The sequence below is a fragment of the Lytechinus variegatus genome, chromosome 16 (assembly GCF_018143015.1).
Source record: "Lytechinus variegatus isolate NC3 chromosome 16, Lvar_3.0, whole genome shotgun sequence".
Classification (NCBI taxonomy): Eukaryota; Metazoa; Echinodermata; class Echinoidea; order Temnopleuroida; family Toxopneustidae; genus Lytechinus; species Lytechinus variegatus.
The window spans coordinates 11,788,294-11,802,698 of NC_054755.1; the positions used below are offsets into that span (position 1 = coordinate 11,788,294).

At 37.4% G+C, this 14,405-nt stretch overlaps 1 protein-coding gene across 1 annotated transcript; it reads left to right on the forward strand.

The window, feature by feature from the left end:
• Positions 1-2,031: 2,031 nt before the first annotated feature.
• On the forward strand, positions 2,032-11,452 carry LOC121429968 (toll-like receptor 6). Its single transcript, XM_041627237.1, has 2 exons — positions 2,032-2,158; positions 7,522-11,452. The coding sequence occupies exon 2, from the start codon at positions 7,606-7,608 to the stop codon at positions 10,912-10,914; it is 3,309 nt and encodes a 1,102-aa protein (XP_041483171.1). The 5' UTR covers positions 2,032-2,158; positions 7,522-7,605; the 3' UTR covers positions 10,915-11,452.
• The last annotated feature ends 2,953 nt before the right edge of the window (positions 11,453-14,405 follow it).

Genomic DNA, 14,405 nt, shown 5'->3' on the forward strand with positions numbered 1-14,405 from the left:
TGTATTTTTCAGTCACCTTACGTAAATAGGCTTTAAAGTTTCAAGGTTAATTTCATGTGAATATATGAATATCAGTAATGATCATTTTTTACCGTTTCACATTTATTTAAATGTCAACATGATGTAGCTTGTCACGTGATATATAATTGAATATCAACATAATTTTCGAAAGAACAATGACAATGTCTCATTGAAAAATTAAAAACTAACATAATCACAATATTTGAATATATGTATAAAAAATACATTACCCTTGTAACGTAATAAGCTACAGCGATGTAATCTAAGACATACATACATAAAAGACAGTAGTCGATCCTATATCTACCCTAAAAAGTACGACACTATATAGTGAGGGTTGGGAGGGGGCATTTTAAGTAAAATAATCTTCTTTTGCCAGACACTTTCTTTGTTTTCTATGTATTATAAATTTTTGGCTGGTTTTGTTGTCATGAATGTTAATCACAATGTGTTCATTTATTCATATGAGCAGTACTAATGTTTCATTTCCTGGCATTTTTAATATTTGCTGTGTAAAATTCTATCAGATCGACAGTAAAACTGTTTTTTAAGCACGTTGTTTAATCCAATCACTGTAAAAACAACTATTCAAAGTTTTAAACAAGTTGTTTGGAGTTTGAATAAGTTGAAATAAGTTAAACTATTTCAAAATAGTTTTAAGGATTGTTTTAAAGTTTAAACAACTTTTCTTATAGAGTGACAGGATCAAACAACGTGCTAAAATGTGTGTACTGCTAATGCGTGATACGTGGAATCTTCGTGATTCGTGATTTTTGTTTTTTTAATCATGGAGATGATCATCCTACACAGTAAAAAAAAATAAAAAACAGCACATTGCTGAAGCTTGTCACACTAAAAACAAGTTGTTTAAACTTTTTGGTAAATGTTTAAACTTTTTAAACAACTTGTTTAAAAATTTAAACAGTTGTTTAAAAGTTTAAACAGCTGTTTTTAGAATTTAAACAGTTGTTTTAAAAGTTTAAACGGTAGTTGTTAGAATGACGGGCTTAAACAACGCGCTTAAAATTTTAAACAGCATTTCTACAGCGTGTTTTGTATTGTGGAATTGTACTTATCGTGTCACAGTCACACAAAAGGAATCGACTCCAAACCGACCGATATAACTTCATTCGAAAAACATGCATGTCACAGATTTGGTCGGCCTCGAGTAGGCCTGGGCGCTATTGCATAAAAGTTATCATATGATAACTTTGCCATCCAATGGTAACTACCATGGTAACGCTTTTTAACAGTTAATCAAAATCAAAGATTCTATGCAAGTTACCATCGCATCATGCAATGGTAAGCCATGTCAAAGATGCAATGGGGCCTTGGCCAGTGTGACCAGTGTGACTGTGACACCAAAAACCAGCATGGGGCGAGTTTAACAATTATCATACTCTCAATAGATTCATCCCCAGTATCTATGACCTCACTTGGTTTTTTCTTTTTCTTTTTTTTTATTCCCCCAAGGAGATATAAAAGCTTAGCTGGTGTACCGCATTTGAGTTTTTAATAAAACGTTTAAAACGCGTCAATAACACGATTATCTATTTTCTGTTTAGGCACGTACCCTCCCTTTGAAACCAGAGAAATTACCTTTAAATTATATTTTGACATCTGACGGAAAGACACAACCCTGCCCCACCCAAGGTTAGTGATGAGAATAATGACAGTGGTAGAAGTAAAAAGAAAAAAAAAGATTTTGGTCATTTAACTAAAAAACAATCTTCTAGTATTCATTAAAGCCAAAGAAAAATGATGTAATCATAAGGGCCTTTATACCCCCCCCCCATTCTCGACAAACACTGGCGTCCCCTACGGCTATAGTCTACATACACACTGACGTTATGATATTGTGTCATTTTTTTATTTTTTTTCTGTACCCCCCCCCAAATAAAAAATCGAGTTAGCCCCCTCCCGTGTTTGATGAATTGCATCGAAGGAGGTCAGTGAGAGGGGGGAAGGGAGGGGGCCATGCCAATGTCTAAAGTGACCTATCGTTTAAGCTTATCCTAATCATCTGCTTATGCTGCTTCGAGAGGGAGTGCGGTCGAAACAGTAATGAGACGGCGATTCTTCGGGAATACCTCATTCTGTGGAACACCGCGGTGGACGACTTGCTTGCTTTTTACGGGTGAGTTTAAGCTTGTTTGCGGGTTCGTGTCGGTTTTCTAGTGGATGTTCGTGTGGTGTGTGTGGGTGTGCGATGTGTATGCGCGTGTGTGTTTATTTTAATAGTTCAATAATAAACTTTATTAAAGTTTATACAAAAATTATTTCGTGGACTTTGGGATAAGTATGAGTATTGGAAAACAGGAAACAGCTTTTGAGGTAAATAAATAAAAAACAATTTATCACTTGTTTATTACCAATCTACAAGAATTACACAAATTAACACTCATGGATGGTCACAGTGACTTTAATTTTACTGATGTAGAAATTTGTAAATTATTTGGATATATCAGGAGTACGACTCTTATTAGAAAACAAAGGGGATTTCAGTTTATGCTTTTACATGGAGCAATATATACAAAAGAACATTCGATGAGATTTGGTTTTGTGGGAGATAATTACTGTTCGTGAAAACTGAATCGTACTTTCATATACTAATGGATTGCATAAAAGTTAAACCTCTGTGGCAATTTTGTATTGATCATTTTTGTTTAGTTGAATTCAGAACTTTGAATTGGAGGGAAATTTTCTTAGGATTACTTGGAAATTCTTGTGGAATTGAGTGTGTCAATTCTGTATACTCTTTTGATTGCATATGCAATTATCTGATTCATGAAACTTGGACATAATTAATAGTAATCAAGTATCACTGAACATTCTGTGCAAGTTTCAGGTCACATGATCAAGGTCATTTAGGGTCAATGAACTTTGGCCGAATTGAGGGTATTTGTTGAATTACCATCATAACTTTGAAAGTATGTTGGTCTAGTTCATAAAACTTGGACATAAGAGTAATCAAGTATCACTGAACATCCTGTGCGCATTTTAGGTCACATGACCAAGGTCAAAGGTCAATGAACTTTGGCTATAATGGGGGTATCTGTTGAATTACCATCATAACTTTGCAAGTTTATTGATCTGACTTTTGAAACTTAAACATTAGAGTAATCAAGTATCACTGAATATCCTGTGCAAGTTTCAGGTCACATGATCAAGGTCAAAGGTCATGTGAGGTCAATGAATTTTGGCCACATTGGGGGTATTTGTTGAATTACCATCCTATCTCTGTAAGTGTATTGGTCTAGTTCATAAAACGTGGAAATAAGAGTAACCAAGTATCACTGAACATCGTGGGCGAGTTATAGTAGATTTCAAAGTCAGCACTGCATGCTGCTATGTTGAATCGCGTGTTGCAGGTGAGACGGCCAGAGGCATTCCACTTGTTTTATTATCTTCAGTTTATGTAATCCATTTGAATGAAATCCTTAATAAAAACATGTTGAAAAAAGGTTTATTTATCGATGTTTTGCTTTTCGACGTCCTGTGGTCGAGTTGTGCATCTGACGAGACACGTGCAAGTCTGGGGTTCGATTCCCAGCATGAGTAAGCATCTCTTTATACACTCCTCTTTCATCACACATTTAAATGAATAGCACGAGCATTATTGATATAAACCTAATATATAGGCCTACATGTTAAAATATATGTATATAGGCCTATAATTGTGTTGTCGTTAATTATTTTTAAAAAATGATGATAAGTCGATAAGACAAAAAAAAAGAGTGAATATGGTTACGCAAATCAGCGTAGGCTAAATATAAAATTGATAGGCTTATAAGCCCGTGGCTGGTCTCTTCTTATCGATTCTCTCTCTCAGAAATAGTTCATATGATAGGATATATATATATATTTATATATATAAATATATATTTATATTTATTTATGTCTTTCTTTTTTATTCTTTTTTATTTATATATATATATATATATATATATATATATATATATATATATATATATATATATATATATACATATATGAAGTTATATTTATTGTTCCCAAAGTATCGATATTGCCCAAAGAGTCTTTCAACTAAAAATCAAGGAGGTGCTTTTCATCAAAATGGGGAAAGTCCCAACGCAACTAACAGGTGTATAATTCAAATTCAACTTTATTTCCACAATTAGGCAAAAAAAATATGCAAATCATAGATTGACATTAAAAGATATTTCAAATTTGGAGGGGTTAAACGAAGTACAATGTCTTGTATTCATTATGTAAATTAGCCCCATACTAATAACAAAAAAAAAATCATATTTAAATCAGCACTTGAACGACAACCATACAATCAGAATATAATTACGAATAATTCCAAGAAAGAGAGGGGGTCAAAGCAAATCATTACAATGAAAGAAAAGCTGTGTTAAGAAGTGTTCCGTCCCGGAGACATGCACGCTTAAACTGATTAAGAGTTTTATATAATTCAACAAAATTAGGTAATATATATATATTATATACCCATATAATTTGGTTAGAACTGTACCTGGCAAAGGAGAGTTTGAAATGAATACTACAAACTATTCATTTTAACATAATCTTGGATAAACTTTGGTAACATCTGATTGTGACATTGGTTTATGAATAAACAGGTTTGTTAGTAATGAAATGAATATCTGAATCGGTAAGATATTATTTCATTGGAATAACGGTGCACTTTCAGATAAGTAATGAGTTATAAGACGGGTTGCTCGTTTGTTTTTTTTTAAGAAAAAAACTGTATAATTCAGTTGTGAATACAATCACTCGATTGTTAATGGTAGATATAATAAAAGCACGATATGACATTTTAATAACTGAAATGAGGAAACATTTAAGTTTAGTTATTACTCCAATATTTTTGGCAATTTAATTACAGACCAGTATGAAAGTTCCAAGACAAATTATCATCCATATAAATACCTAATAAATTTACATAGTGAAGTTGAATAATATCGAAGATATTATTGCTACCAGACATAGTGACACACGTATCATCTGCGATTAAAACAAAATTAAGCACATTTGAACGTTGGAGTAAATCGTTTATAAATAATTTTAAAAATGGAGGGGCCGAGGACTGAACTCTGGGGCACTCCAGATCTCACTGTTCTGGAGCTTAATTCACATTTATTAGATATAGTAATTTATTCACGATCGGTTAAAATAATCTGATCAATTTAATTGGCAAGCCTCTAATTCCATGATGATCCATTTTAAAACAAAATAGAATGGTCAACAATGGTCAAGGCTTTAAAGCCCCCTCACACCTGACCGAATGTAGGCGGAAGAAGGGTGACAAATACGAAAATAGACGATATGCACGTGAATTCAACGAAAATTTCCGTCAAATCATGCGATCAGTAACTATTGTCAAATTTTATCAACGAACGGTAAGCGAAGGATAAATATGACAGGCAAAGGATATCGATTTTTCGGTTCACCTCTTTGAGAAAATAGGCACCTTTCGCAAACCTCTACAACGCGAGATTAGAGTCGGGTAACCCAAAAGTTAACGATTAATCATAGACTCGATTTTCGAGATTGATTGTACATTACAGTCAATACAATCAAACGTAAAAAACTGTTCTACAATCATTGCCAAGCTTTGTGTTACAGGCCCTATAGATCTTGCTTTTCGTGTGCAAAGCTCTTTCATACGATACCAGCATGCCATGCCATGCCATTTGCCTGCCTGAGCTCGCGGCGGGACTGTACATGTATCATGGCTATGACTCCAGCTGGCTGGAGACATGCGAAATGTAGATTATGACATGGATAAGAAAGTGGTTTTTCAAACAAATCGAGTACATATTAAGTAAGGAAAACTTACCGAATTAAGGCTTAGATATAGATCATTACAGTCCATCGAATCGATATTGCATTTTATTGTGCATTATATGTGGATCACTGGCAATTGATTCCATGGGTCAGATCACCTCTCAAGCCGAATCATTTCGCATGCGTTGACATGTACACAGCATGCAACAGGCCATAAACCGTCTAAATTTGCGGAATTTTTTCTTTTGCCTGCACCTTCTACACAAACGATATGCCTTTAGCACACAATGTAATGGGCAGTATGTTTTACTTTTCCGCAGAAATGGGGGGTTTGCCGGGGGGTACTCCATTGATGAGTGGATACCAGGCGCGACCATGGGGTTTTGAAAAGCACCCTAACGAGGGAAGTAAGGTCTTTTCCAGATGATGAAAATGCATCTCTCAACAAGTATTTGGGTTGTGACACCCTACAAGTAGTGGAAATATATCCCTTTTTTCCATTATTTTAATCATCGTTTTTCACACCCTTGTAACGCTACATAGGCCTATATGTAACGTACTTACCCACTCTTTCCCTTTTTACGTGTGGTCGCGCCTGGTATTCACCATTCAATGGAAGTGGGTCCCCGGGCGGCCTCTCGAGCTCTGGGAGGAACCAAATTTGGATTTGGAAAGTCGTCCTAAATCGGATATATCGCTGTTACCATATAATATAGCAACCAGAATTTTGCACACGAAACGCAAATTGAATGTTTCCGTTCCAGATGCGAAACGAAAAAAAAAATCTCATGTCACACAATTTGCATTACAGGACGGAGTTTTACGACCTTGACGACGGGCCCAAAAGTCTCTTCCAAAATGAAATACCGTCGTAAATAAGCGTGCGCGTCCTCAAACGAAAGGTCGGGAATTGCTGCCGAATGCGAACGAAGGGTTGATATAACCCAATAAGACGAACGAACAGTTAGCAATGGTTTGATATGGCGCGCGATTAGAAACGAAGACAGGGAATAGATCAGGCAACCTTGTTCGTTGTGTCATCGTGTTGCTTCGTTACGGGTTCTTGTGAGATCGGTCCACTTTGGCAAAAGCGCGATGAGGGATTATGCGCGACATAAACACACGAACGATAAACGAACGATTACCGCAGACTAAATAAGAGATGCGAACTCAAACAGATGACCAACGATTTTTTTTTCAATTCGTCGGGAAATTTTAAACATATTCAATTTCCGCGCATTCTAATCGCAGCTGTTAGTTCAGAAGATGTGCGAACCCAAACACGAAGGGTAAATATGATTTACTATCAGTTACCTTTGAACACGATTTTAAAAAAATGCCTTTCGCCAGCCATCGCAAGGCATATTTCAGGCAATTCGGTTAGGTGTGAGGGGGCCTTTAGTTAGATAAACGAATATTGCAAGAGTATGCCGTTTACCATAGAGTTATGTATCCATGTGTGAGCTCCAAACAATGCTTTCTATTTATCAATCTCACCCATGCTCACCTATCACCGACACAATTTTATTATCACTCCTAATTCTTTTAAATTAAGTTCGCCTTGTTCCACATATTTTTAACTACATTCTTCAAATTTTTCCTGATCTATAATGACGCTGTTTATGATTTTAGGCTGAAGATGAGGTGTGAACCTTGAACCATGTTCCGTTTTGTCTTTTCATTATATTTATAACATTTATTAATCTTTTACTTCTCTATTTTATACAGATATACCAGTGGTACATCGTGTAACTACAGAACGTAACTGCTCAAACTGTAAGTGGATAGCACGTGGTGATCTAGTTATTCACCATGGCATGCACTTCTCTGCAATCACTGATGATAGTGCTCATCACGTTGGCAAGTGGCGTCACCGCATGTCCGGAGAACTGCAATTGTTACAGGAATCGCCTGACATGGACCAACACAATGGACTGTTCCGACGGCGGATTCCACGATATCCCCTCTCAGCTGCACCCAAGCATCGGTGAGGTCAGGATGAATAACAATTTCATCAGAGAAATAAAGCCGGGTAGCTTTGCCGGGGCTAGCTATGTTCAAGTCCTCAGCCTTGCGACTAACCTGATCGAGCGTGTGGATCCTCAAGGACTGTCCGGACTGTCAAACCTGAGGGAGCTTACCTTTGCGGCGAACAGAATCAAAGACATCAGCTTCTTGTCTGGAACTTTCCTCCCAGCATTAGACAGTTTGATCCTGGGTCGAAATCCAATTTCCATCATCCCTCCGTCAGTTTTCGAATATTTACCCAACCTTAGAGACTTTTCCCTTAACAAGGCTAACCTTCAAGATCTTACCGATGCCCGTATTACGGCACAGCGCATTTCCGTCTCGGAAAATGATATTTGGCGTTTTGGGCGTGACGCCTTCGCCAGGCCTCACGAAGTTCGAGCCATTGTTTGTAACGAATGTGCCTTTCGTCATCTACCCTACATGGGAAACCTGACAGCTTTACAAGTCATCACCCTGCAGAACAATCGCATCGCTACCATTGATAATGCAGCTTTCGCGTCCTTTCAGAGCATTGAAACGCTAGATCTTTCTGGAAACAAAATCACGCAGGTCTCTGCCTTCAGAAACCTGCCCACATTGCATCATCTGGATCTTACTGAGAATGTTATTTCCCACATTCCCTCTGACTCCTTCGAGAACATTCCTAAATTTGAAAGTCTCAATCTAAGATTCAACCATCTCACCTCGTATTCTTGTCCTGTTTTTATCCGCCAATCCTTGCTACTCAATAACAATGATTTAAAAGAGTTCAGTGGGGAAAACCTTGACCTCACTACACTGATAATTATCAATCTGATGAACAATCAAAATCTCCGAAATGTTACGATAGCAAACGCGACTTCTCTTCAGTACTTGTATTTTGATGACTGCGCGATTCGAAACATTGAACTCACTGACTGTCCCATTCTGAACTATGTGAATGCCGAAACCAACGATCTTCGTAGTCTATCAGCATTTCATGATCTACCCAAAATGCGCTATCTTATGCTTAAAAACAACTTTATTGATTCCATCGGGGAGAATGGGCTGGATGGTCTTCCCGAACTACACACACTCGATCTATCTGACAACCGATTCTCCGCCATTCCCTTGCTTCCAGAACTGCCACTGCTGACAGATCTCGACCTTTCCTACAACAAAATTGAAAGCTTGACATTTGAATTCGTTGTCAATCTACCAAACCTAAAAGAGCTGATCCTGACGGGTAACAGATTAAAAACCATTCCGGTGTTCCCAAACATACCTTTTCTTGAAACACTGAGTCTCAGCGAAAATAGCATTACATACATTGAAGAAAGTCCATTTGATGATTTGCCAACATTGACCAGACTCGAAATGACCGATTGCAATCTGACATCCATGGCTTCACTGGGACCGATTCCATCTTTGCATCTTTTGATACTGAATCGAAATCAAATCAGAGAGGTCGACGTTGGCTTTTTGAGCAGTGTACCAAATATGAAGCTCTTGAATCTGGCTAACAACGAGATCGCATTTCTTCCAGCGGCTTTACCTACCCCGAGTATCAATAACCTCAACTTCACCAATAATGCCATATCAGTCATTGATAATTTTGCATTCATTCAGTGTGCAAAAATGAGCTCTTTAGACATATCGAACAACTTGGTAGAAACTTTAGATTTCATGATTTATATCTCGTCCCAGTCACTCTGGATTAGTGTTAATTACAATAAGGTCAGAGGGTTTCCCGTCACAGGTATTCCTGACAATGTTGCATATCTGTCATTAGAAGGGAACCAAATAGAAACTATATCGCCCATATCATTTGCCTTCTCAAGTCGATTGTTTTCGTTGTCATTGGCCAAAAATAACATAAAGCACATATCTAGTCACTCCTTCGTTGGTTGTTCCTTACTCAGTAGTATTAATTTGGGAGGAAATCCTCTGGAGTCAATAGCTGGAGATGCATTTATGGGACTGACAGAACTTAAATTCCTCGTGATGGAGAACATCCCTCTCCCGACATTTCCAGAAACCCTTTTCGCTACGCTTCCCAACGTCATATATATTCACTTTAGGAATACGTCAGCTGTCAGTACATCCTTACTCCAATTTCCAAAAATTCTTTCTTTAACGCTAGGTAATCAGCAAATGAATTCAGTGCCTAACATCACGGCCCCAAGACTCCAATCCTTAGACGTCTCGCACAGCACCCTCACTCGCATCCCAACGAAAGTGTTTACCAACCATCGTTATGTCTCTGTCCTCCGACTCTCCTACAACCATATCGCAAACATCAATGAAGGGGATTTCGAAAATGCTTACAAACTCTTTGAGGTCAGTCTCGACAACAATCGCATCGTGTCAGTCGCACCAGGATCTTTCGGACCATTCATAGCTATACATGCTATAGATCTGCAGGGAAACGAACTTACTCATTTAGACCTTGGGTTGTCCTTCACGAATACCTTCCAGGATATAGATCTGTCTGGTAATCCCTGGCACTGTGGCTGTCACATTGAGGAGCTGAAAGAGGTCTTAATGAAGCAAAGAGCCCACATGGATCCTGTATATTGCGCATCACCTCCGGAACTTGCACATCAAAAAATCACATCCCTTGATATCTCCGATCTAGGTTGCCTGAATGATAATGAAACCGAGACAAGTGGTGATCTCGATAATGAAACGATTATCGATGTCGTTACCGAAACAGTTTACGATATCGTGACAGAGATGGAATATGAACTCATGACAGAAGTCATTGATGAGGTGGTAACTGAGGAGGTCGTTGACTTGGTTACATTCGTCTTCATTGAGGATCCAGACAGAGGGATCGATCGTTCAGGCGACAGGGATGAGGTTGGGCCTTCGTACGAAGAGGATGGTGATACTGGCGACGATGGGGATGATGACGACGGTAGTAAACTTAGCGAAGTTACGACCATCCCGCCAGCGGTTAATGTCACAATTGGTGCATCAGAGGACGGTGAATCAGAGGAAACGGATGACTGGTACCCACCGTGTCCCATGGGACTTCCGGTTTGCTCTGGTCAGGTCTACAAACCGAGCATCTACACCATCATAGTATTGATATTTTCAGCACTTGGAGCTTCCTGCGTAATCATTTGAGTGCTTCACGTCCATGTTCACGGGATTCGTACCGAAATGGATTTCCTAATAAAATATATTGACAGCAGGTGGAGAAATTGAAAAAAACAAAACAGTTAATGTGATTAAGCTAGGACGGATCCAGGATCTTCAAGGGCCTTAGCAAATTTCTCGTATTAATTATGAACTTTAAGCTATCCATTATGCACCTGCAGTACTAAAGCTAGTCACACCAATGAAATCGACTCCTACCCGATCGATGGTGTGCCATTGAATAAAACGAATTATATCCTACATAAATTAAATCCTAGATAAATTAAATCCTGTATAGTGATTGGTTCAAATAGCATCACGTGACCAAATATATTCTAGCTGTGCTGCTGAAACAAAACGCCCACTAAAGAAAATTTCGCTTTTTTCTTAAATTTGAAACCGTCGTCGATACCTGGCAATTGGTTATGGTATCCTGCGATCTAAATACTTGTTGTTTGTAGGCCTAATTAAAACTTCCGCATACTATTTCATGACTAGAATTCAAATTTTGCGACTTGAAATTATGCTGTTATGTTTTTTTCTATGTGTAACGAGAGAAGAGAAGAGAGATGTAAAGAGAAGTATCGGAGTTATTTAGTAACATCCAGGCCATGGGAACGATTTTTTGATGAGTGGTGGTTCGGAGGCAAATTTGACAAGTAAAAATAAAAAGGTTTTCACTACAAAATGACGATGACTTGGTCTAAATTTTTGCTTACTAGCATACCAACCTGTTTACGGGGGGGGGTTGCCTATGGTGTATAACACACGCAGCTCCTCCGCTTCACTGGGCCATGGTAACGTCGCGTCGGTTTCTTAACAAAAACATTATGCTATTCAGTCCCTTATACCACCTCGTTTAAATAAACTATTGTGTCAACTTTTGGGTATTCACGGTAAGAATCACGTTTTACATACTTCACTTTAAGTTAAGTATGTATATAGACTGTAACAAGGTGCGAATGAAATTTTGTCTAAAAAAATACAAGCGAAAAGGCAGGAAGTAATTCCTCAAAAGCTGTGCGCACCAGAATCGGTAGACTAGCTTAGCCGGGATAATATAGGAGCGCCTTGGGCACCTAGCAAGGTGGATACGAGCGCTCTACAAATCCTATATATTTTTATTATCTCCATATGCTTAAAGTAAACTAAAACTTAAGGAGAGATTAATCTGAGGATTATGGAAAGTATAATCCAAATCTGATATGTTAAGGAGGAGACAACAAAAATCTGTAAAATAGAGGGTTAAAATCTGAAAATTGTGTAAAGATAGAAGGAGAGCATATTCAACGAAATCAGCAATTTAGAAAACATGTTCGCCTATTTGAGGAACCCTTTTTATGTAAGAAGTGTTGCAAGACTTTTCAAACTTCCATAACTCTCTTATTGTACAACTTATTTTGATGAAACTTAATTATATTGGTCCTCTAATTTTACCATTTCCAATAAGATTTCTTATCTCATTAGGTTATGGTTTCCTTTTATTACAAAGTCCCTATGGACATCATTCATGCCATGCCACTATTCTTGAACTCAAACATCTTTTATTTACACGTTTCTTATACGTGTTCTTTTGTATAGATATTTTCTGCTTTTACGAAACTTGTTGCAAGGGTCAGTTCTTTAACAATCTGGATTTTTTTATCATATTTTTGTCATGTTTTTATTCTTTAAGTCGCACAATCAATTGATTATATATTTTAATCGTTAATTGTTTAATTGTATAGTTTTGGGGTAATAACATTTTATTCTTACGAGGTCTTTTATGTATCGATATTACCATTTTAATTAATTATGTATATTCATTGATAGTACTCTTTTATTTGTATATGTTAAAAAAATCGACCAAAAACGAAATAAATTCATGTTTTTGTACATATTGTAACGCGAGTTTAGCTTAGATAATAGACAATTCAAATTTTTTGTCATATTTGTATGTCAATCGGAATTTGGTACACGCTACAAGTTTTGTCTTGTGGGTATATTTACAATATATACTTAACCATCGTGTTTGACATCTAACAAAATCTAGACTGGCTTTTTAATAGAGTAATGAGTCCACACTTTCAGATCTCGAAGTGTATAGACTAGAACAATTAGAATAAATGAAATTCCGATAAACATGATAAAAGGTTGCCCTTTTGGGTGTCTTTAATTGTATTTGGCCAAAACCCAGTTCATAATATAGTAAACGACAAAATTGATAAAAGTTTCTGCAAATATTAAATTCGACTTTATAGGAAAATTCTGCGATCCATGTTCAAATTTCACTGGAATTCTGACATATTTTACGTCACGTGATAATATGCAGATTATAATTATGATGTTGTAATATTTTAATCAATATCCTGATTTTAATAGTTGCAGTTAAAAAACAAAAACAGAATAAAGTTGAACTTCCAGTGTAAAAACGCTTTACACACTATACGCTGTTTGCGAAATAAAACTTTACAGTATTTTTTTTGAAAGGTTTAAGTTTTAAAGTGTATAACATATGAAACATCAAAGTTGAACTTTTAATATTTAATCTTCAATAAACTAAGCATTGTTGCTTAAACTGTTAAACAACAACTGTTAAGTTCATATGTGATAAAGAGTGTTGCATACATTTTTAAACAACGTTTTAACAGTGTACAGTCACCCCAAAGGAACCGACTCCACGGCCCTGTCTTACTAAGAGTTACAATGATTGATCCGATCAATCGCAAATATGGACGGCCAGCAACGTCAACATCTATTATTTGTTCAAAATATTTTCTAGCTATGATGTTTCTAGCAACAGCGAGTTTTCTGTCAGTGTCATGGAATGAATCCTACTAAGCAGCAAATGCATTGAAAATGCAAGTCAAATCACAACGAAGTCTTTGTCGAGGGATCGTGAATCGGAACAGCAGTTTCGTCCGACTTTTCAGAGCTGACGGAAAATCGCCAACATGTCGTTGGTCAAGAGTTACGGACGAAACTGTTGTTTCGACTCACCGACCCTCGACAAAGACTTCATTGTCATGAAGGGGAATTGACAATAGGTTGTCTACGTTACACAAAGCGTCTGCGTATAGCTGTTTCGAAAACTCCTGATTGATAGTGAGCTTAGACCATTTCTTGAAGTATTTAGCAATCGAATTGCAAGTCCTGAGTTGAATAATTAAATATATATATATACTCGGTGGGATTATGTACGTATGGTTCTGTGATCGTCTTCATAGTCATGAATCAGCAATATCAATCGTGACTTGTTGCAATGTTCCCGTGGTCGATGAAGTGCTGCGCGATGTGGAGCGGCTATCCGTTCCAACTTGCCTGATCACGTCCCGGAAAAGGCTGTCGATGGATCCTATCCCAGAACTCCGTGTTTCTTCCGAGCTGTTCGTTCTCGTTCTCGATGTTGTCTGAAGCTGCTTTCGCTTGCGCCGTTTGTCGTCCGATTTCGGCTTCGAAGGCGTCGATGATGACGAAAGCGGCACCAATGCCATGGAGGT